At 39.8% G+C, this 23,161-nt stretch overlaps 3 protein-coding genes and 1 long non-coding RNA gene across 6 annotated transcripts; 2 read left to right on the top strand and 2 right to left on the bottom strand.

The window, feature by feature from the left end:
• Nucleotides 1-9,802: 9,802 nt before the first annotated feature.
• On the bottom strand, nucleotides 9,803-10,117 carry LOC127763855 (uncharacterized). Its single transcript, XR_008015762.1, has 3 exons — nucleotides 10,091-10,117; nucleotides 9,934-9,999; nucleotides 9,803-9,821 (listed from the first exon to the last, which is right to left on the bottom strand). It is a non-coding gene; the product is annotated as an uncharacterized LOC127763855 (long non-coding RNA).
• A 1,667-nt stretch (nucleotides 10,118-11,784) lies between these two features.
• On the top strand, nucleotides 11,785-13,155 carry LOC127760288 (uncharacterized). 2 transcript variants are annotated; one of them, XM_052284525.1, is made up of 2 exons: nucleotides 11,785-12,224; nucleotides 12,693-13,155. In XM_052284525.1, the coding sequence occupies exon 1, from the start codon at nucleotides 11,834-11,836 to the stop codon at nucleotides 12,218-12,220; it is 387 nt and encodes a 128-aa protein (XP_052140485.1). In that variant the 5' UTR covers nucleotides 11,785-11,833; the 3' UTR covers nucleotides 12,221-12,224; nucleotides 12,693-13,155. The 2 variants fall into 2 exon arrangements, with proteins under 2 accessions (XP_052140485.1, XP_052140484.1); XM_052284524.1 differs by having other exon boundaries at nucleotides 12,638-13,155.
• Nucleotides 13,156-14,956: 1,801 nt separating this feature from the next.
• LOC127760287 (uncharacterized) lies at nucleotides 14,957-16,757 on the top strand. The gene is made up of 2 exons (XM_052284523.1): nucleotides 14,957-15,091; nucleotides 15,186-16,757. The coding sequence occupies exon 2, from the start codon at nucleotides 15,216-15,218 to the stop codon at nucleotides 16,119-16,121; it is 906 nt and encodes a 301-aa protein (XP_052140483.1). The 5' UTR covers nucleotides 14,957-15,091; nucleotides 15,186-15,215; the 3' UTR covers nucleotides 16,122-16,757.
• Nucleotides 16,758-17,548: 791 nt separating this feature from the next.
• Nucleotides 17,549-21,969, bottom strand: LOC127755669 (glucan endo-1,3-beta-glucosidase 14-like). 2 transcript variants are annotated; one of them, XM_052281360.1, is made up of 4 exons: nucleotides 21,498-21,920; nucleotides 19,702-20,768; nucleotides 18,977-19,181; nucleotides 17,549-17,943 (listed from the first exon to the last, which is right to left on the bottom strand). In XM_052281360.1, the coding sequence occupies exons 1-3, from the start codon at nucleotides 21,559-21,561 to the stop codon at nucleotides 19,131-19,133; spliced, it is 1,182 nt and encodes a 393-aa protein (XP_052137320.1). In that variant the 5' UTR covers nucleotides 21,562-21,920; the 3' UTR covers nucleotides 17,549-17,943; nucleotides 18,977-19,130. The 2 variants fall into 2 exon arrangements, with proteins under 2 accessions (XP_052137320.1, XP_052137316.1); XM_052281356.1 differs by lacking the exons at nucleotides 17,549-17,943; nucleotides 18,977-19,181 and having other exon boundaries at nucleotides 19,562-20,768; nucleotides 21,498-21,724; nucleotides 21,828-21,969.
• Between the last annotated feature and the right edge of the window lie 1,192 nt (nucleotides 21,970-23,161).

The raw sequence follows: 23,161 nt of genomic DNA, 5'->3' as shown, positions 1-23,161 counted from the left end.
AAATATTTTGGAGAGAAGCTTATCAAAAATGAAACAATGTCTGATGAGCAAATCTTAATGTGTTTCATGATTGTATCCTTGAATTGCTTCCTGTGCCCAAATTCTTCTCTTCAACCTAGCACGAAATATCTGGGTGTTTTTGAAGATCTTAGTTGTATTGACAATTTGGATTGGAGCAGTCTTGTCTTTGATTAGTTAATGAAACATCTGAGCAAGCTTGACAAGTCAAAAACTTTTGGAGGTTGCTTCTACTGTCTGGTGGTTAGTATTATTTCTCTCTTTTTTTCAATTATTTGTTAAAACTATTTTTTCTGCCAGTTACTTATTCATTTTAATTTTTATTGTAATAGGTGAATTATTTGGATTTTCTAAATTTTGGTATGCGATTAGTACCGAAAGATGTTCCAAGAATAAAAGTATGGAAAGGGTCAATGATCAAAATATTTTCAAAGTTTGATAAAATCAGCAAAGGTGTCTATGGCAAAAGACCAGTTAAAGATTTTTCTGAGTGCTGTTACAAAATGGTAAACTTATAAATCTATTTCTTATTTTTTAAAAAATATAATTGTTTCATGTTTTAAATTTTATGTTATCTCTCTTTTTTTTAGATTGGAAGTGATGATGTGAAAGAAAATGTTCCTATTAAACCCATTGAGAGAAGCTTTCTAGATATGCTTGATTCTTCAATTGGTGCTGATTTAACTCAAGATATGAAAAACAAGATCAATTATTTGCTGATTCAACATTTTGGTCCTGATGAGGACTGCATTGATGAAAGAGCAAAGAATCTTCTTGTAGATGTCTTTGTTCTTTTATCTAATAGCAAGCCAATTGTTCCTGAAAACACTAGTAAGTTTTTAAATTTTGAATATGATTTTGTTTACTGTTCAATATTTATTTATCATTATATATTCTTTCTTCTTAATCGCTGCATTTTTACTTTTAGTACCATCAACAACAGAACTTTCAGTTTCAATTTTGTCTAACTTACAACTCATAAATATATACATTTGTCTTTTAAATTATGTAGATGTTAATCTGAATGAAGATGACAAGAGTAAATTCAATGATGATAGTTCAATGGTAAAAGACCAGAATACCTGTAATGATAATGCAATTGGAAATGAGCAAACTCCTATGAAAATATCATCTTCTCCAAAGGTAATTCTAACTGTACAATATTTTGCTTTCAATATTTCTGAATTCTAACTGTACAATATCTACTTTTGATGGGTTTGCTAGTTTAGTCTCGTTGAAGTAATATGATTTTTGAAATTTTGTAGATTCTTTTAAAAATGCTTTTAGTACATATTTTAGATTGTAATTCTTTAAGAATTTATAATTTAATTTTTCCTATGAACTTCTAGCTTTGCCCCTAATTAGTTGATATGAACATTCCAATTTAGTTATAATCTGTATTTAAATTTTTCTGAAAAGCAAAACATAATATAAACTTCAATACGTTGCTGCCTTAGATTTTCTTTATGTCAGCATATTGATTAAATATGCCTTATTTTTTTGTTTTTTTAGGATAAAATAGCTGTTGTTGATGGAATTATGAAAAAGCTTTCCAAGCCAGGTAAATTTTAGTTTCTCTTCAATTTTCTATTTTATATATTTTGTTTTTAAATTTAAATTTCTTGATGATTATTTTTTTTCCCAAATTATCAATCTCAGTTATATTACTTCTAAATTTGGAAACAGGACTCGGTAATACTTCTCCAAAGAAAGCAATATCAAGCATTGTTGGTTTCAATGAAAGAAAATCAATATTCTTAGGTCATGAGAAGCCTAGCTTTAAAATCTGGGATTTAGATGATGATTTTCCAAATGAAGAAAAACATATCAAGACTCAAGTAACACCCAAACATCAAGACAATTCAAATGTAATGGTTCCTTACTTTTTTTGTCATGTTTGTATGTTTTTATATGTTTTTTATCTGTTTTTTTCATCTCAAAATTTTTTTTATGTTAATCTAGACCATTCCAAAGGACCTGTCACAAGATTTCGATGATAATTCACAAAGCCAATTGAACAATTCAACTAATGAGGTAACTTTCTAAATTGTACAAAGCTTTACTTTTATAATACTTTTTTTAAATTTCTTTTTTAATATTTCACAGGACAAGTTAGTAATGATAACTTTGGAGGATACCGATACTGAAATCTTGACTCAACATAATGAAAAGGAAAACTTGAACATTGAACAACTACAGAAAAAGGTATGTTTTCTTATTTTTATTTTTTTTGTTTTACTAATATATTGTGAAGTTTATCTTTTTTTTTTGTCAAATGTGCATTCTTGAAGATTATGTTTCTGCTTGATTTGTGCCTGTCAATTGTGCGCTCTTGAAGATTGTTTTTCTGCTTGATTTGTGCCTGTCAAAAGTGTGTTCCTGAAATTTTTTTTCTGTTTGATTTGTGCTGTCAAAAGTGCTTTCCTGAAAATTTTGTTTCTGCCATTTGAAGCTATGTAATTCTGTTTTTACCTTGAAATGAAATGTAGTGGATTATGTTTTGGTTCAAGAACAATGTTTAAAATTAATAAATACATTTTTTTCTCATTTTTTCTTCTATTTTTATTTAGGATTCACCTGATGTCATATTTCTTGGAGAAAAACAATGTCCAGACAATTGTTTTGACATAACTTCGAAGACTAATGTTTTGTACAATAAGATCAACGCATTTGTAGTTAAACCAGACAAGAAGTTGAAGATGTCTACAGGCAGTCCTGAGAGGATTCTGTTGTGCAATGTTGATAAATCTGTTGGACAGTGCAGCACAAGTCAAAAACCAAAACATGATCTCAGAAGAATTTTACAGCCAGCTAGATACTATACAGATCCATACAGCCCTGAGAGACATTCTTTTCCAGTGACACAATATGATAGACAAGTTTACAATGCTGTTTGCAAGATCAGCAAGAGTAATTTTCAAGAGTAAGTATCTAAAAATAGTATAGTTTATTTTTTTAATCTAATATTTGTCTATTTGATTATTAATTGATAATTCTTTATGTCATTGTATTTTTTGATTATGCAGTAAGGTAGCTGTTGATATTGACGGTGTTCATTGCAAATTCTACACATTTGGAGATTCATTCAAGCCTAGTGGTGAACTGTCAAACTTTGTAGCTTGTGTTTTCTGCCGATATATGTTTCGATCATGTCACCCTTCAAAATTGAAGAAACATTACTTCTTCTCTTCAATTGGAGTAAGTAAAATAACTTCTTATTTTCTATGTTTGTTTTAGTAGTTATATTGATTGAGTTGTATGATCTGATTTAGTAGACATTGCAAATCAATATTCAAATTTTGTTAACAGTTCATTTTTATACATTAATCTATAGTTAATTCCCAGTTACCGAAATGTATTACTGTAATTACAGTTTTTTGCTTTATGTAATTTCCATATAAATTGACTGTAATTTATTATATATGATGTGTTTCTCTCCATCTTCTTCTTCTTCTGCTTCATCAACCAAGAATTACAATTTTTATTGCTTATCATCTTAGATGTTTAGACTTTTACTTACTAATCACACAATGAAAAACTTCTATTTGAACCCCTTTTCTGCACTCTTGTTACAACATTAGTGGTGATTGATAGTCAATTGATTTTTCTAATGTCTCTTTGTACTACAGTGTAGATAATTTTTCTATTTTTTTGGTTCATTATTTTAATTTTCTTTTCGCCAGATGATGATAAATATCTCTACATTAAGCAAATCTAAGTTCTGCAGGTCATCAGGCAAGAATATTAATTATACTAATAAAAGAATAATTAAAATTCTTGCCTGATGATGTTGCAGAGCTTTGACGTGTTTCTTTAATATCTGATGGCATCCTTTTTGAATTTATGATTATTTTTTCTTTTTTAAGTTATGATTTTTTTTGGTGAGATGATTTTTCTGTTTTGCTGTTTGTTCTGATTTACTGGTTGTTTGCTCCCTGGTTATGTATGATTTTACTAGGATTATGCAGGGTCTGCTTGTCTCTTGTTTTTTTCATATTTTATTTGTCAGATGTATTGTAAAGAGTACTAAAATAAGTATAGTATAGTACAGCTTTTGTACTGTTCAGTGAAGGATAATTAAATTGTTTTTATGATTTTTAACCTGACTGTTCAGAGGAAAATATTTTTGCTGTTATATGGTACAATTGAGTTTTTCTACTTTATGATTTGTATGATCTCAATGACTAGACTTTTGCAAATCCATATTTAATTACATTAGTACAGATACTGCTATCAGTTACATTTTTTTATCTCTGTAATTACCGTTTTTGTTTTCTGTAATTGCCATAGAAATTGACTGTAATTTATTTTATTTAGTATTAATTTTTGCTTATGAAATAATACCATTGAACTATAGTGCAAGTTAATATGACAGAAACTGTAGTTGTGTAGTTGTTTTCTATATTGATCTTTATAAATAATTGACATTAACAAATAATATCAGTCTCATTTTTTTTCTTTTGTTAATGTTAGGATGATCTCCTTAAGGACCGTTCTATGACAAATTTCTCGGCTGTAAAGAAGTGTTTTGATGGAGCTTCACTAGCAAGACCTGTTCACACATGTGACCTGGTTTGTTTTCTTACTTTTTTTCTCTAAATTTTGCATTATATAACTTAAATTCTTTTTCATGTATTTTTTTGTTTTCATTCAGCTATTTTTCCCAATTGTCAAGAGTAGTCACTGGGTCGTATTGTCATTGATTTGAAATCTGAAAGATTTGTTTTTCTGGATTCATTGTATGATGAGGAGAGCTTCTATCATGCTGAATTAAGACCTAAACTGGTATACTTAGTTTTATATACATTTATGAATTTGTAAATATTTCATTACAGCTTTTTTATTCATCTACAAAATTTAACTTCTATTAATATTTTTTTTTGTAGATTTCAAATTTTAGTCTTGCCTGGAACCTTTATGTTCAAGATCACTCTATTGATTTCAACAGATTCTCAGTGATTTATCCTCCTGTGCCAAAACAGAATAACAGGTTTGATTACATGTCTTTATTTTTGCTTACCAATTTTCTTTTCAAATCTTATTTGTTTTGGTTTGATATTGTTTCTCCTTATTTTAATTAGCTATTGTTTATATTGTATATGTTTGAAACTGCATGTTACTGTTTTTGTCAAACAGTTTAATATTTTATTTGTCAGCTGTATAGTGAAGAGTACTGAAATAAGTATAGTAAAGTACAGTTTGTGCTGTTGAGTGAAGGATAATTATACCGTTTTTGTGCTTTTTAACCTGACTGTTCAGATGAAAATATTGTGCAGTAATATGGTACGATTGAGATGTTCTACTTTATGTTTTGTATGATATGAATGACTAGACTTTGCAAATCTATATTTAATTACATTAGTATATAGACTACTATCAGTTACAGTTTTTTATCTCTGTAATTACAGTTTTTGATTTGTGTAATTGCCATAGAAATTCACTGTAATTTAAACCAATATGTCTGTTTGTCTCATTTTAATTAGCTTTTGTTTATTCTGTATATATTTGAGACTGCATGTTACTATTTTTTTATTAGCTGTTTAATATTTTTTTTATTTTCCCAGATTTGATTGTGGAATATTTGCACTAAAATTCATGGAGATATGGGGGCCAAGAGTACTTCTTCGAAATATTTTTTCCCAGAGAGATATACCCAATTTGAGGATTCAGTTAATGAACAAAATGTTGTTCCATCCCCACAATTCTATTCTTTGCTCAGATTTTTATCAACTCCTAAATGATCATTTCTGAAGGTAATAATTCTTACTTGAAAATTTTATAGTTCAATTTTTTGCTTGTATTTTTTCTGTTCTGAAATGTGATTTCTTCTTTTTTCATTATTTTTTCTGTAGGCTTTACTCTCTTATATGAAGATTTTGAATGAACATGGTAGGACTTGCCGGACTATATGGTGGTCTTTTAGTAGTGTACTTGCTGGTCGATAGAAGACAAACGTGGACTTTAGAAGTAGATGTTGGAATATATTAGTAGGACTTGATGGACTATATGGTGGACTTTTTAGTAGTACTTGCTAGTCTATAGAAGACAAACGTGGACTTTAGAAGTCGATGCTGGAATATATCAGTACATGAACTGATGTTTACATAGACATGTAATTAGCATATATTTTGGGAAGAACAGTATTTTGCGTGACTGTTTCCCTCCATCTTTTTGCGTGACTGTTTCCCTCCATCTTCTTGTTTTTTGCCTCCAATTGTCTGCCCCTTTTTTTGAGATTTCCTTTTACTTGCTGCAGCACTTGATGTAGCTGCCTGCTTTCCTGTGCTTTTGTTCTGATCATCTGAACTCTGTAAATGTCATGAAAATATTTTTAAATTATCATTCTTCCAATTTTATTGAATAACATTATTTTTAATTTTCTTAATTTATTACCTTTTGATTTATGTTTTGAACTTTCCTTTTCTTTTTTCTTGGCAAATCAAATTCAATATGCTTGAATGGACACGTTGGAAAGGTGTGGTCTGTCCTACCACAATGACTGCAGTGATAACTTTCTTGTTCTGCTATTTGCTCTCTAATTGTTTTATATCTCTGTCTTGGCCTCCCCTTTGAATTTGCTATGTCCGGATCTTCTATGAAGTCTTCTTCAGGTAATCTCTCATCCTGAACTACATTATTTTCTGAATTGTCATTCATATTTGCATCTTGATCATTGTTCACTTCATCAACTCCAACTTCATTATCATTATCAATCAAATCATTCAATTTTTCATTAATCTTATCTGCCTCTTCCATCAAGAACTCATATGCTGGAATTGTTTTTGCACCTCTTGAGGTAATTTCACAGAATTTCCTTGAAAGGATATTGGATCGGAGAACTGAAGATTCAGAAACTGGTATGATACTTTTTCTCTTGATGTTATCTGTTGTCATTTGTTTCTTCCTCCATCTCTGAATAATATATTTTTCTGGTATTCTGCTAATTTTGAGGTGAAGTATAATCTTCAATACATGTGAGCAAAGAATGCCATCCTTCTGAAACATACAACAAATGCATGTGAATTCCTCTGAGTCCAAGTCCAATATCACAAGGTATTTTCTATGTCTTATTTCCTTGTTGATCACATTCTTTGATTGAAACACTGCATAACACTTCATTCTCTCAATTTCCTCAACTTCCAATTCATTTGTCTTGCTGAGCTGAAACTGAAATTTTTTGAATATTTTGTTGTTATACAACCTCACTGCTTGGTATTCAATACAATAGTGTGACCACATTCTACTTGGTCTTTTTGTCCTTGATTCATGATCATCATGTTGCTCTAGATTTTGAATAGTGTCTATAACTCTTTCATACTCTGTCAAGAAACTTCTAATGCTGTACTGTGGCCCTACATTCTTTTTGAATCTGGAATTTGTACCCTCACTTAGTGCTGTTGATTGAATGAAAGGGCAGAAATTTGTTTTGAAATACACTGGAATAAATCTTTTTCTGATTTCCCACATGTTTCTCAGAAAATTGATGTCTTGCAAATTAAAAACTTGAATCATATCCTCCCAAAGAAACTCAAATTCTTCTTCAGTCAATGAGTTGTGTATGATATCATTGTATATGTCATAAAGACCTTGTCTCTTCTTGAATAGAGAACCAGATCTCTTCAGAGCTTTTGAGACTATATGGAAGAAACAATTTCGATGTTTGGCTTCTGTGAATATATTTTTGATTGCTACCCTCATAGCACCATCCTGATCAGTAATGATTGTCTTTGGTTGCTTTCCATTCATTGCTTTCAAAAAAGCTCTGAAGAGCCACTCAAAAGTTTCAGTTGTTTCATCATGTATAAAAGCACAACCAAATAGTATTGTGTTCCCATGTCCAGATACTCCAACAAATGGTGCAAAAGGCAGATTATATCTGTTTGTCAAAAAAGTTGTGTCAAAACTTATACAATCGCCAAATTTGTAGTACCACTCCCTAGATCTTCCATCAGTCCAAAAAAAATTCTTCACTTTTCTATTCTCATCAAGATCAAACTCATAGAAGAAATTGGGATCTTCTTCCTATTTTTTCTTCAAAAAAAATTCAAACATTGCATCAAATCATTATTGCTTGTTTCTCTGTTTATTGCTGTTCTGACATTGCTTATATCCTTTTTAGTGTAAGGCAAAGAAGTTAGACCACCTCTTAGAACAGATAATATTACAATCATATTTCTTGTTGGAATATGGCATTCTTCCTGATTAGAATCTTTTCTTCTGTCGACATGTATTTGTGAGATCTTAGAAATCTAGCCTCATCTGGAGGACTGAGCTCATGATTGTGATCTAAATCTATCCTCGATATAACCCAAATCGAATTCCTCTCACTGATTACAAGAACACATTTGCATTCAGTCCCTATGACTTCATTTGTTTTCCTTTCAGAAGTAACTGTTTCTTCCTTCTTATTGCAATCCGACTTCACATACATGTTGCATTTGAATGTTACTCTAATAACTTCTCCATTTCTTTTTTTACTTGCTGTTCTAGCACTGTGAGCATTGACAATAGAAAATCCAGCCATGTATGCATAAAAATTGAAGTAGTTCTGTGCCTCATCTATTGATTTGAATTTCTGATTCAACTCTGGAATATATTTTCTGTCTATGCTTGCATTGTTTCCTTTTGATGCTTCCTGTTGTTCTTCATCTAGAAACTGTTCAATATCTTCTTCTGTTAGAAATTCTTCATTCAAATCAGGATCATTTCAGTAGTACTTTCGCCTTTATCACTAGACTGAATTGAACTCTGTTGCTGTAATTAAACATTGGACCATAAATTTACATTATTGAAAATTTATCTTTATATCAATCTTAATTGATATGAACCATACATATTCATGAAAAATTCATACCTCAATAGATTCTTGTAGATTGAACAAATCTAGAGACCAAGGTTGTACAGAATCAACTTGAGCTTCAAAATTCATTTCTGGAATCACCTCAGACATTTTTTGCATCAATGACAGTCTGCATAGAATCATTTCCATTTTGTTCAACCTGCACTCATGTAAAATTCAACATAATGATTTTTTGATGTTTTTTATTAATCTTAATGTTTTCTGAATGATATATTCAAATAATAAATTTTTTTAATACCTCATTCACCAAATTATAATTGAAGTCAACATTTGTGCTGCTGCTTTCTAACATCGAATTCTGCAAAGAATAAAAATAGTTTTTAAAAAAAAATTCAAAAAAATGAAGAAATTCTAATTTTCAATAGAGTACAAGTTAAATTACCTCCAAATCATTGCATTTTGTAGGTTGTGAAGATATAATATGTTCCATTAGACTAGTGTATGAAGTAAATTTATCCTGCTTAAAATATATTAATTAAATTAAAACCAAATCAAAATAAAACAAATATACGATATCTGACAATGTATAATTACATCAATGAAATCTTGATCCAATAGTGATAGAACATTGGTTTGATGTATTTTTTCTGCATAGTTCATATCCTGTTCTCCTGAAAAAAAATAAAACAATCTAAAATATGTACAAAAAAACAAATTCTGTGTAGTCAAAAATATATATACCTAACATATCTTCTTCAAATTGAATTCTTTCATTTTCCATTGTTTTTACATTCTCGATAACAGCTATTCTCTTTCCCTTGTCAATTTCTGAATCTCTTTGAGTGTTTCCTGCATATTATAATAGAATAGACAGATTATTGTTTCATTCTAATTTATTTAATGGTTCTAAATTTATGTTTCTTACCAGTTTTTGTATCACCTTTGCCATCTTCAAGCATATATGATCTCGTCGTATTATAATTTTGCTCCAGTAACCCAAGTCCTTTATTTATTAAAAAAATTGAATTAATCTGATGTTTGTTTCTTATGAAATTTAAAACCAAACTCTGAATACAATTAGTCAAAAGAAATTATGTAATTTTATTTTCAATTACCTTCATCTTTTGATATTGTCTTCTTCTCAATGTTTTTGTCTCTCTCTGTTAAATCCTTCAAAATACCTGCACAACATATGAATTCTTTCTAAGTTAATTTAAACATATCAATGAAATAAAAATTTATATGGACAAATGTTTTTTTTTCCGTTCTTACCTGACTGTGCAGTACTTGATCGTGTACTACTTTTCTTTGCATCTATTATAAATGATCTTGTCCTATTGTAATTTTGCTCAATTAATTGTAAACCTGTTTGAATGAGATTTTCCGATTATAATTCTGATTTCATATTGAAATAAACAACATAAAAAATTTATGTTTTTTCACCTGATTGTGAAATTTTTTTGTTTAAATCCAAGTCAATCAGCTGTTGTTTTTTTGCTGTTTCTGTATACATAGAATTTTCAAAAATTAGTAAATTTTTTTAATGAACAATTGTATGCATAACCTCATTAAATTATGTAAACATATAAGTCTGTTCCCAATAAATTGATATGCAATATGAATAGAGATCTTAAGTCCACAAGAATTTAGTTAAAAAATACCAAAAGTGTAATCCTATAACTAACATATTTGATTGTCAAATGAGTGATGAAATTCTATCTATTATTTGACAGTTCTATTGTAGATTCATATGAAGTTTTTGTCAATAGTCTAAAGTGTTGTGCTATTGTAGATTGATATGAAGATTCTATCAATTGTCAAATGAGTTACGAAGTACTGTGTATATAGTGTTGTGCTATTTTATGCTTCTTTTACATACGCCAGTATAGAGGACTGATGGATTGATGCAATTTTTGGCCTCTTCACAGGAATCCCATGAACTTGAGTCATTTGTGAGTTATTTTTTTCAAGATACAAAGAAGGAAGTTCAGAAGATTCAGAACAAGAATTAGAAGAGTGTTGATTTCAAGAATTAGGAAGTTCAGAACAAGATTCAGTACCTGTTGATTTCATATTCCTCAGATCTTGAATTTTGTTTGCAGATTCTAAATCCTTCGTTTTTTTGCAATCTTCTCCTCTCTGACTCTTCTCCACCTCCATCTTCTTATTCCTTGTTCGATCTATTGCTCTGATTTTTCTCTTTGGAAGCAAAGTTGCTTTTTTGCTTTAATGATCAGATCACGTGCCTATGCAGAGCATCTTCTTGGTTCTCAAGTTTTCTTCAATAGGCAATGTGATCACGTGAATTCTCTCTGTCAGTTTTAATGTGGTTGTAATATTGGATTTGGCCCATGTTTTAATTTTGGGCTTCTTATTGTTTTGGGCTTTTATTGTATCCAATGGGTCATGAATAAGATTATATATATATATTTTTTAAAGTATTTCTGTGAAAAATATGAGGCTGTTTGATCGAAATCTTGTTGGTAAAAAAAACCGACAGATTGGACACCAAATTTTCTGTCGACTGAGACATAGACAGTCCCTTTTAAAAAGCCCCTCTCTCTCACTGCTTCATGGCTGCATGGCTGCAGAAGTTAGGTGCATGCTGCATGGCTCTTAATACCAGCGTATCTACCGGCGCAAGTATCAAAATATTACACGGTGTAACTGCTGTTGAAACAGTTTTATTGGTCTTTACAATACAACACTCACGCCCTGTATTAAGGAACGGAGGGAGTAGTTAAGGTACGCCGGATATCTATTATTGCGGTTTGAGGACGATTTTGTATCCCGCTGACAAGTTGAGGGATCTTCGGTGTACTTTTTCCAGGCTACTACTCCTAGTCTATAGCAGAAGGTTTCAGCCCAGAGAACGTAAACTCAAGCCCATATTAAAAGCATTAGGCCCACTAAATCTTACTAGAAGCCCATCATCCTGGGCCGACGACTATCCCGCAACTCATTGCTCGCCTTGTCCCGTTGCCCTATTCCACTCCAAGCACCAAGCAGCGCCTCATGGCGGCGGCCGCCGGGGACGGTGAGGACGCGAAGGCGACGCGGCAGCCGGAGCAGCAACCGGAGGCTGCGGCGGCGGAGGCTGGGGTGGCGGCATATGGAGGCGGCGTGATCGCGAAGCTGGAGGAGCAGTGGCGGAAGACGAAGGAGCACGCGGAGACCTACCCATACGTGTGGGGATCCTACATCCTCGTCTACGGCGGCCTCGCCGCCTACCTCACCTGGCGCTGGCGCAAGCTCCGCCGCACCGAGGACCGAGTCCGCGGACTCCAGGCCCGCCTCCGCCAACTCGCCGCCGCCGAGGAGTCGCAGGCGGCTTCCACTCCTCCTCCGCCGCCGCAGCAGCCGCCGCTGTCTGGGCCCGGCAAGCCAACCTCCGGCCCGTGACAAAGTAAGCCCCCGCAGCTTGAAAAGAAAGGTTTACATGTTACAAAACAATTACTGCATCATTTGAGCTCGATGCAATGTTTGGTTCCTTGCTTAGTAGTAGGTGATCCTAGATTGGGAGGAGATAGGTGAAATGGAGAATGCTAAGTGGCCTTTGGAAATTCAGTGCTCGTACTCGAAACCATTCTGCCAAAGGTTTAGATTTTTGCGATCAATGTATGATGATCATTCCCACGAGCGATTTGGGTTTTTTTGTTGTCACCAAAACCCATCTTTGAGACATTTGCATCATCTCTGTATTTCTCACATTTTAGAGGAAAGACGGTCACCCACCCAGCTTTAATTGAAAGCATAAGAGTTCATGTATTTCTCACATTTTGCAGTGCTGAGCTACTGATATGCACTTTTGCCCTCCAGATTACTGTGATCACCAGATAACAATATGTTGATCTAACCGGATCTTGTGTTGAAGCATCATCATTGCAGACCTTGTGGGGAATTCGATAGAGAAACCTAAACAAACTTGGTATGATGCGATTTCTTTCACATGGTCCGATTGGATTTGGAGGGTAACAATATATGGTCCCCTGGATAAATCGACAGAATAAGCACACCCAATGTGTTTGCATCGGCCTTAAGCCCTTAACGTTGGGATGATTTCTGGATGCCTGAACCTAAAACTGTGAACTAGAGAATAGTTTCATTCGGTTATTTGATGCCGGCATCAAAGTTTTGGTATTCATTGTTGTGCCTTAGAAATTATCAAGCTTTGTACTTCCCTTTCCCTTAACATAGCACGTTTAGCTTGCCCTGTTCTTTTTAGCTTATCCACTGGATTATTGCTGTGGGTTATTTGCTCCACGGCCACACTTCTAAGCTATCTGTTCAGTTTATTTCATAAAATGTTTAATTTATCCCTGTAATCAAGTAGACAATCCGTGGGAGTAATCTGCTGAATAATTTGTTTCAAACGCTAACCTTTGTGATTTGGTGATTATAAACTGTCTTGAGATTCATGAGTTACCTGGTGCCTAAAATTTCAAATCAAGTTATTGCTAATTAGCAGTTTGGCATGCCCATTTTTTGTTTTATACTTTGCTCCATCCATTATTGTTTGTCATTGCTGCAATGCATTGAAGACAAATTTGTAGAGACCATTACTGTACAGCCAAAATGCAAGTAGCCCTGTATTTGCCACGAGCTTTGTAACCAAAACACCTTATAATATAAGGTGTACTTTGATTCTCCCGTTCACAATCCTTGCTTGGAGTTGGATTCCTGTTGTGGCAATATCATCAGACCATAGACATTCAGGGAGCTGTCTGGGTTAAGCTCTTGCATAGGAGGCCCACTCAGCTAGGATATTTATTTCCTAAGTTATCATGTCTGGGACTTGATCTTAATTCAGCTTATCGTCCCTCTCGACACTGTTTCGAATTGTGATTCTGTTATGGGAGTACAATAATTCCGACCCCATAGGAGCTTGTGGGGCTGTTGACCAAGGTTGGACTCGTTTGGAATGTCGACCAGATGCAGCTCGTTTTTCTTTGCAAGGAAAAATGTAAATGCATGCTATATCTTTCTTCTCTCATTCTCTGCTATTATAAATACTGGGATTCTCCATTCCATAAAGCTACTCCGACTATCTGAGTGCTGACCGTTTTCATTTATTTGTGCCACAAACTCTAAAATCAACTGCGTGATTCAGACTTTCAGAGCAGCTGATAGGTCTGCCTCGGGTCATTCAGATTTCTCTTTGCCAGTATTGCTAGGATTCAGTCTGCTAAAGTCTGGGAGTTTGAGGAGGAGCGAGAGAGAGTCGAGAGAGCAGCAGGTTTGGAAGCCAAGACATGGTCCTTGCACAGCTCACCAACGACTGATGCCACTGGAGCTCCATCTGCAGCAAAGGCAACAAAATAGTACACACTGGGTAGGTGCCCCGCTGATGCCCTTCTGCTACTCTGCCCGACACGGCCATGTGGCGTCGAGCAGAAACCTTGTGCCAAGAACTGGCCCTTTGATTCCTTTTACCAAGACCCTCTCTCATTCCGGTTCATGAACTTCCACTTATTCACTGCAGATTTGCTCCTTGAATCGTACCTCTGATCCCGGTAAAAATTATGCTAGATGTTGCATATTTTTGGGAAGAGGTTTAACCTATTTCGTGGTGTCATTGTGATTGATCCAAGTGCTCTGACCTTAGACCTTGGTTACATGTGCTGAAGTGCATTTTCTCTTTTAACTGAATATACAGGTGTCGCCAGGCTGATCTGCAGGCACAACTGTTATTTATTTGGAAAACTGTTAAGCTACTGTGGTAGTGTGATTATCGCATTTTGGTGGTCACTGCTTGATAGTAACTAAAAGACAGATCGGTCTGAGGGGGATCACTGGGCATTCCACGCTGAAATGAAAAGACTATGCTTATTAATTGGGAGGGCCACTGGGGAAAATGGCTTTGTCGGAGGACTCCAGATCGGCATGAAAATCGCTCTGGCCACTACTATCTGCCTCACCGTTAACCCTACCGAATAAATTAGTAACTGATCTATAAGGATCTAACCACAAGATCATGGTGTTAACCTCAGAAAACGAAACACACGGAGGGTATTTTTACAGATATCACCTCGTGGCAGCTGCATTACTAGGGTATTGACATTGTCAGTTTTCTCTAAACCACAGTAATTAGTCAGTTTCAACTCGGTTAGACTGATGTTTTAGGGAGACAAATAGTCGAGATCCGTTTTTGGAGTTCGTTTCGATTCAGAGGCGGCATTTTTCTGCACCTTCATTTATTTGTAGGTTTACGACAGCCTCTGAACGCAGCTGATGCAGCCTCAGCTCCATCTACTCCTCTCATGAATTTTTAAGGCAAGCGTGTGTCATACAGCTCTCACACTCTCTCTCAGTCTCTACTCCTAGCTCGAGCTCCAATCTCTTGCTCACTCTCTGCTCAGTTGTTCAGAGCTGCGTGGCTAGTGGGGAAGTGGCAGTAATGCCACAGGTTGACCTGGAGAGCTTGGTGTGCGGCGTGGCGGGCGCCGGAGCGGGCGACAGGAAGGTGTCGTGCGAGACGGTCATCGCGGCGGGGGAGAGCGGGGACGCGTCGCCGCCGCGGATGCCGCCGCCGCCGCCGCCGCCGGACCCCGACTTCCCGCCGGAGTCGATAACCATCCCCATCGGCGACGAGGTGGCCTTCTCGGAGCTGAACCCGATATACGACCGGGACGACTCCACCAAGGGAAGCACCAACCCCAAGTCGGCGGCCGGCGCCTCCTCCAACCCCATCCCGGCCAAGTCGCGCTCCAACTCCACGCGCATCGCGGGCGCCCCCGCCGCCGCCACCACGTTCTTCGGCCTCCCCGCGAGCATCCGCCCGGCGTTCACCCGGCGCCGCCCGTCGCAGGGCCGGATCTTGCCCGACAAGCGCTCGGGCAGCCGCGGCGGCGGCGGCGGCGGCAGCAGCCGCAGGGGCGACGGCGAGGAGGAGCCGCGGTCGCCCAAGGTGTCCTGCATTGGCAAGGTGCTTTCCGACCGGGAGAGGTACGGCCGCAGCCGGGGCCGGAGATGGTGGCGCGGGTTGGTGGCCGTGCTCCTCTGCGGCGGCGGCTGCTCTTGCCAAGGAGGAGGACGACGACACGCCAGGAAGAAGGTGGCGTTGGATGAAGACCACCACGACGGGGACGACGACAAGCAGGCCGGCATCGCGGCAATGCGGAGGTTCAAGTCCGGGAGACGAACCGCCTCATGGGTAGAGGAGGCAATAGCGGCGGCGGAGGCCGCCGGCGAGGAGGAGCAGCAGCAGGAGAACGACGCCGCCGCCGACGACGACGACGAGAAGAAGCAGGAGGTCGAGCGCTACGAGCCTACGACACTGAACAGTGGGCCCCACGACAGGTAAGTAGGTTGCAGCAGAGGCGGGAGAAGCAGTGGTAGATGCTGGTTGGATTTGGATACGATGGTGGGGCCCCGCTGTAAGTGACCCTGCGTAGGTTCGGGCGCGATCGCCGATAGGTGAGGTGAAGCCAAAGCCGTGTCGAGTTGTATCCATCAGATTCAGCGACGAGCCGACGAGGGATGGGCGCGGGATCATGCATGCCGCGATGGTGATTGGTGAATCGCCTCGAAATGGGAGTCTTGAAATTTACCGGTGGTGTTTTTTGCTGTTTTGGAGTTTTGCACTTGGGGATCGGGAGTGTTTGCGTGCTGTGGCCAATGATCGCCGTTGTACTGTACATAACCCAGGAAATGAATAACTGGAAGCGCACAATGCGCTGCTCCATTCGTGCTCGTGCCCCCCCTCCACACTCCTTTCCGTGATCGTGCCTGCCATACTGTTGAGCATGTGTGACGATCTTGCGTGCTGCGGAGGGTGGACGCTTGTAGTTGTAGCGTACTCGCGCGGCTGCTTGTGCCATTCTCTCATCAGAGACTCACCCATGTATGGGCATCTAAACAAAGCGTGTGATCACTGATCAGCCGGTAGATTTGGTTGACTTGCAGTTGCAGATGTATCAAAAAAAAAAGAAGAAAAGAAATCCAATGTCACAATGTTCTTCACCTGTCGCATCGCCACCGCCGGTGAAACGCTCCAGCGCCGCGTGCTTCTGCGGGTGTTGCCGCGTTGCTTTCACCACTGTTGCGCACTTGCTCTCGTCGAGTGAGCACTGCTCACACGAAACGTGACGTTGCGAACTTCGGCCGACGGCCGCGGGTGGTTGCGGACATCAGCCTGGCCCATTTGATGTTTATGAGCTTTGGGCCTTACGTTGCATTGCATGCGTAAAGCTCCTAGAATAAGTTCACATTAGATCCCTCAATTTGTCATCGAGTCTGAAATTCATCCGTGAACCGCAATACCAGATTTGACGCATCCCTCAACTTTTAAAATCAGTGCAAAGAAGGTCACAAGGCAGTTGGGATGGTAGTTGCTGACGTGGCACATAAAGTCAGAAATAACTGTTGGATCCTCATGTAAGTGATTGTTTGGTTAAAACAAAAATATTACCGTGGTATTTCGGTTAGGGATGAATTTCAGACTCGGTGACAAATTGAGGGACCTAAAGTGAACTTATTCCAAGCCCCCCAAGCACCATAGTTTCTGGGCCAGATAAGCTCCTTTTTCACTCTAAACACAGTTACACACTTCTCATTTCTTTGGACCGAGCAACTTCAAATCTGAGCTCCGAATTTTCATTTTCTGATGACTGGTATAGTGTTTTTTAAGAACTATTGGTACTTCGGTAGAGTATGAAAGTATGAAACAGAGCCAAGCAGCTCCAGCTAAGACAGTCACAGATCATTCTGTACCACGTTGAGCCGTGTTCGTTCAGACAAAAAATCGTATCTCTGTATTTAAATGTAACAAATGACACACCACATATACTTCATCTGTAGCTATAATTCCGTGTAAAATCTGCTACGAATCTAGATGAATAGATACAGTAACCCCACCAATAAAACGGAAAACGAAAGGTAGCAAAATGAATTCTATGAGCCTAATCATGAACTTGCCGTTGCTTAAAGACAGTTACAGCCACTTCGTCCAGAATTGAGAGCCTTCAGTTCTTTCAAAGTGACGTGACTGACCGATTAGCAATAACAAGGACATGGTCAAGCTAGCTAGTACACCAGGTTTATCTAACAGCTTCCTCCTCCGCAGTTAGTGCGACTATAGTAAAGATCTCGATGTCCATTCAGAACTAGTATAAATTCTCAGTCTCCTGCATCATAAAACAAGCATAATGAGTTGATAGAAGCTATAGAACTTAGAAGTGAAAATTGCATAATGCATTCTCTCTGGAGTCTGGACAAGCATGAACGCATGCTTCTTGTAATCTTGCTCTAGCGAGGTAGTATAAAAACTTTCATAGATGCCAAACAGGAAAAAAATATACCACTACAGGGACAGGGATAGGGTAGGCAGCCAGATTTTTTTCCTTCTTTTTTCTGAAGACTGGTTGGTAATAGATGGTATATTAGCTACACATTTCTGATATCGGGAATAAAGTCTCCTAGCCAGCAATCGCACAATGCTACATGGAAGAGTGTGACTTTAGAATAAAAGTATCAGACAAAGGCGTAGATATTCCACGATCCACTTGTACGTCCTCTTTCGAGGAAGCGCCTCCACGTTTACGCGATGATTACTAACATGACGATACAGGCTCAGCTACATGATACGGTTTTTTTTTTGCATCACATTAGTTGGTTTAATTGACCTCTCAAAACTACTTCCTTCGTTAGCGAGTAGTGATCAACAACTTGCTTATCCAAGCGTGTTGCTGCAGTCGCAGACAGGGACAACACTGCTCTATCTGAAAATGTCCCTACTCTATTTGGATTGTAGCAGCAATGGTGGTGACTCGAGGAAAGCTTTCGATGGTTCTCGACAGTGGCTGGTTGCTGTTGGTTTGGAAGGAACTCTCAAAGCCTGAAGGGACCTGCAGCAATGGCGCTGCAATATGATGCACCGAACAAACAGTAGCCCATCATCCATGACACGCGACCCGGGAGGATACGCTAACTCGCCATTATTTCACATGGCGCACAAGCGGCTACCGGCCAAAGCGCCGAGTCGGCCACGCATGCCAGTGACCGGTCACCTACCCGCATGGAGCTAAACCCGAGGATTCCGTTGCAATTTTCAACAGGTTGTTTGGTACTTGATGGACTTTCTAAGCACACAATCTGGCAGTAGTAACAAATTGCCGTATCAGGTATTGGAGGGTGCAGAGATGAGCTTCGGTTAGTTACCTTGCTGTCAGGACGAACACATGCAATCGGCCGGCTCTGAATGAAATGACAACTCAGAGACTGCTGGATGCGTTAGTCAGAAGTGAACCACCCCCAATCATTCGTTCAGTCGTGGGACTTTCTTTCTCTGCTGCGTGGTACGTGTGGAGGAAGCTCAGAGGAATAATGCGCCGAGTAGGACAACTACCCCCATCCCAGACGTCATCTGCAAGCGAGAAGGTGAGCAAAACAAAGTGAGATGATCACACCGATCAAGCCTTGTTTGTCAGTGACAAAACGAGATGTCTCTGTGCAACTACTATGACGGAATGAGATGTTTCTGTGCTGCTACTGTGACACTTTCAGAAACGCGAGTACAAAAGCGATGCAAAGGCCGCCGCGGCTAAAATGTTCTCTGTTTCCTGTTCAGTCAAACATTCCTAACATTGCCGCGCTTTCTGTGATGCCCGTTCATCTTTCGACCTCCCCTTTGGGTGTTTTCACATCTTGATAGGTTAGTGCACAGAGGGGAAAAGGCGACTTTTTTTCAGATCGTTGTGAGGGGAATAAGAGAAAAGATGAAAGCTTTTTTCTGAGCCACATCGCTGTCGGCCAAATTTTGGAATCCAGGCCTACCCCATGGTTGATTTGCACGTTTTTGTATACAAAGGTATCATTAATTAGCAAGAGAATGAGGACAGAAGGGGCAATACTAGCAGTAGCAGTGTCAAAGATGCTGTCCTTACCGCCAATCTGGACGCCGACGAGAACATCTGCGCCGAGTACGGGTCGAACGGCCCCGTCCGCCCTGACACGCCACCGGCGCCGGTGTTGATGGCGTAGACCGGCGAGCCGTTGGGGTAGAAGAGACCGTAGTTACGCTCCGAGGTCGGCCCGGGTTTCATGTCCTCGTTGAACAGCGCGAACACGAACACGTCGATGGGCACGTTGGGCTTGAGCGGTGTCCCCTGGTTCATGGCGATCCGCTGCATCAGGTTGCCGTTGTACGCCGCGGCGTTCTCCACGGTGGCGCCGGCCTCGTCCTCGTCCCCCTTGGACGGCCACCCGGTCTCGGAGATCCTCACGCCGATGTCCGTGTGCCCCATGGCCTTCATGGCCGCGTACACGGCGTCGATCTGCGCGTACAGCATGTTGTCGTAGGAAAGGTTGGTGTTTGGGTCGCGCACGCCGGGGTTGGGCTCGAACAGCACGTACGGCAGCGACACGCTCCCGGGGCTCGCCTTGTACGCGAAGAACGGGTACGCGTTGATCAGGAACGGCGAGTTCGTCTGCCCGTGGAAGTCGAGCAGCGGCTGGATGTACTGCGCGAGGTCCTCCCGGAACGCGCCGGACGACGGCGGGAAGCTGGTGGCGAGCACGTTCACCGAGTGCGCCGACGACACGGTCACCTGGCCGCCGAGGCCGAGTTCGCCGACCGCGGCGTAGATCGCCTTCATGGCGGGCAGGAGGCTGGCCATCATGCCGGTGTCGTTGCCGGAGAACACCTCATTGCCGACGGTGATGCAGGTGATTCGCGTGGCCGGTAGGAAGGGCTGCACGTGCTGCGTCACCCACTGCCTGGCGGCGCCGGGGTTGCCGGCCATGGACTGCAGGTTCTCGTTCCCGATGGCGATGATGAACTCGACGCCGGTGTTGGCGAATGCCATCAGCACCTTGGGGTCCGCGTCGTAGAGCTTCACCTTGTTCACGTTCAGCGACTGGAGGAGGCCGGCCACCTGCGTCGGGTCCGGCAGGTTGTTGGCGATCTGGCCATAGTTGATACCAAATTTCTGCGCCGCCGACACCACGTCCACTGCGAACACACGACGAGCTTACCAGTGAGCAATTACGTACAGCGATTACATCAAAATTTCTTCAGGATAAGATTTTTTTTAAGAAAAACTATGAAATCGAATTTCCTTTTCACAGCACGGAATACTTTAGGTACCAAGTCACTTTCGCAATTAGCTCGCCGAAAAAAAAACCCGATGATATCGATGAACGATACACAAGTTGGCTAATAATTATGCAAGCGGATGGAATTGGCATCTACAGCACAAGGGTCATTTCGCAAGTGTGTGGATTCAGCAAAAAAATCGTATATTGTGACGTATTAATACGCCTCAAGATAGGAAGCATGGGTGGCTGGGTGCAAATCAGAGATGACAAAGTATTTAAGTCGGCACAATTAATTCAGAGAAAATATCTCCGCATAGTACTATGCAAATTCTAGTACTCCAGCTAGGTTTGACGGATCTCAGATCTCCATACGCCTCCAGTAAGTGTTGCTCTTACCAAGAAAAGCGCAAACTTTCTTCAAATTGGGATGAACAAAAACCGCGTGCTCCTTGGGAATTGTAATACCAACATGGAATTCAATCGCGCATAAAATTCTAAAAAGCAAATCATCCACAATGACAGAAGGGTTTTTAGCAGAAGAAAAAATCCAAGACTAACATGAGATTGATCAGCAATTCAGCATCAATGGCGCCAGAGGCGGCGAACGGAGGAAGCTGAGAGAGAAAGACACCGGATTACTCACCTGAGGAAAGGAGCTGGAGCAGGAGGCCGAGCAGAAGCGAGGAGGCGCGGACGCAGAGCTCCATTTGCGCTTTGCGCCTCGCCTTCTCTCTCCTCCTCCTCCCTCGGTCTCTCGCTCTTCTTCTCTGTTCTGTACTTCTGTTTCTCGCCGCCGATGACGGGGAGGGTGGTTACGTTCGAATTAATACAGCGCCCCTCCCCTTCCTCTCTCCTCGGGATCGGCCCCCGCTACAAGTATGCGATCGCTCTTATACAGTGTGTACGGTGTACCAACGGGAGAAGGTATAGCCGGCCGTGCTTCACCGAGGTAGTTAAAAAGAAAATATCTCACCGGAGGTCGGCGGCGGTGCTCGGCTCGCCGAGTAACCGCGTAACTCGTGCGCTCCCACGGTTTAATTTGCTTCCACGGATCCCTCTCCCTCTGTACGTTCAGTACGGTTTATATTTATAGGTTGAGAGTAGCGAACTTACCATAGGAGATATGATCATCATTGTTTTTTTAGCACGAGCCAGCGTTACCTAAAGTTGGGTGTTACCCTGTTGTTTGCTGGTGTTTTGACTTTGCATCGACCAATTATGGATCACAGATGACGGGTTTCCACTGGTCACAGCCCCTGCATGCCCGTGATAGATTGGTGATTCAAGTGTGAAATTTGGATTTTTCTTTCTGTTTCAGAAGATACTGTTCATCTGTCAGGTCTAGGGGGTTTGCACGAAGCAACAGCTAACGTTAGAAATTGTCCGGTGTGAGCTGAAGTGAAGGAGTTGAATTGAACTCCCTCGTCGTCGGAGGAAGAAGCGCCAGGCCAAGCCATGCAAACCCCTGTAAGGCTGTAAACTGGTTTTACACTGGTCGCAGACTTGAAGTCTGAATCCATCAGGTGATAACCATTGCCGTTTTGCTCTCTCTTAATTATAGGAAGCTATCTTGTCTTCTAATAGGATGACAAGGATTTTTTTGCAATCAGTCAGATTCCCTTAGAATTCCTTGCGCGTACGGGAGAAAGAGCCTAATAAGGTAGAGTCCGACGTGCCCCGTTGCGGCCATAATTGCATCATAATAAAAGGATTATATAATGTTCATTAAGGGCAGGGAACAATAGAGTTGGACAACTGTTGTCACGTGTTGTGATAGTATTTGCAGGGAAGTTCCGATTTTTTTCTGAACAATTAAGCTCTGAAATATTGTGGCCAAAACAATGTTTTGAAGTTTGTACGTAGTGTTGCAAGGGAGTTCGGAGTATTGGGCGTTTGCAGTGTACATGTTGGCCAACGATGCCACTAGAACTGCTAGTACTTGGCCTAGTATGATAAATGGCACTACAAGTTTTGGTCGGTTCTCTGGAATCTGGACCATCACTAGATACATCCTTCGGATTGTTTTTTGAGGACAGAGAAACTAGTACCGACTCGAGAGAATGTACTATGACGTCTGTAAATAACTACTCCCTTTATTTTATATTATAAATTGGCTAACTTTTTTAGTTAAATATATTTTGATAATACATTTGTTTTGTATTTAAAATGTTATTATATTTTTCTATAAGCTTAATCAAACTTAAAAGAAGTCTGACTAGGAAAAATATTAAACGACTTATGATATGAAAGGATGAGTAATGTAATGTAGGATTTCGTTAGAATATAGTACCGGTATAAACGAAAGAT

The sequence above is a fragment of the Oryza glaberrima genome, chromosome 1 (assembly GCF_000147395.1).
Source record: "Oryza glaberrima chromosome 1, OglaRS2, whole genome shotgun sequence".
In the NCBI taxonomy this organism is placed as follows: Eukaryota; Viridiplantae; Streptophyta; class Magnoliopsida; order Poales; family Poaceae; genus Oryza; species Oryza glaberrima.
Note: the sequence above shows the minus strand (reverse complement) of the source record. Positions and strands in the feature narration are given on the sequence as shown.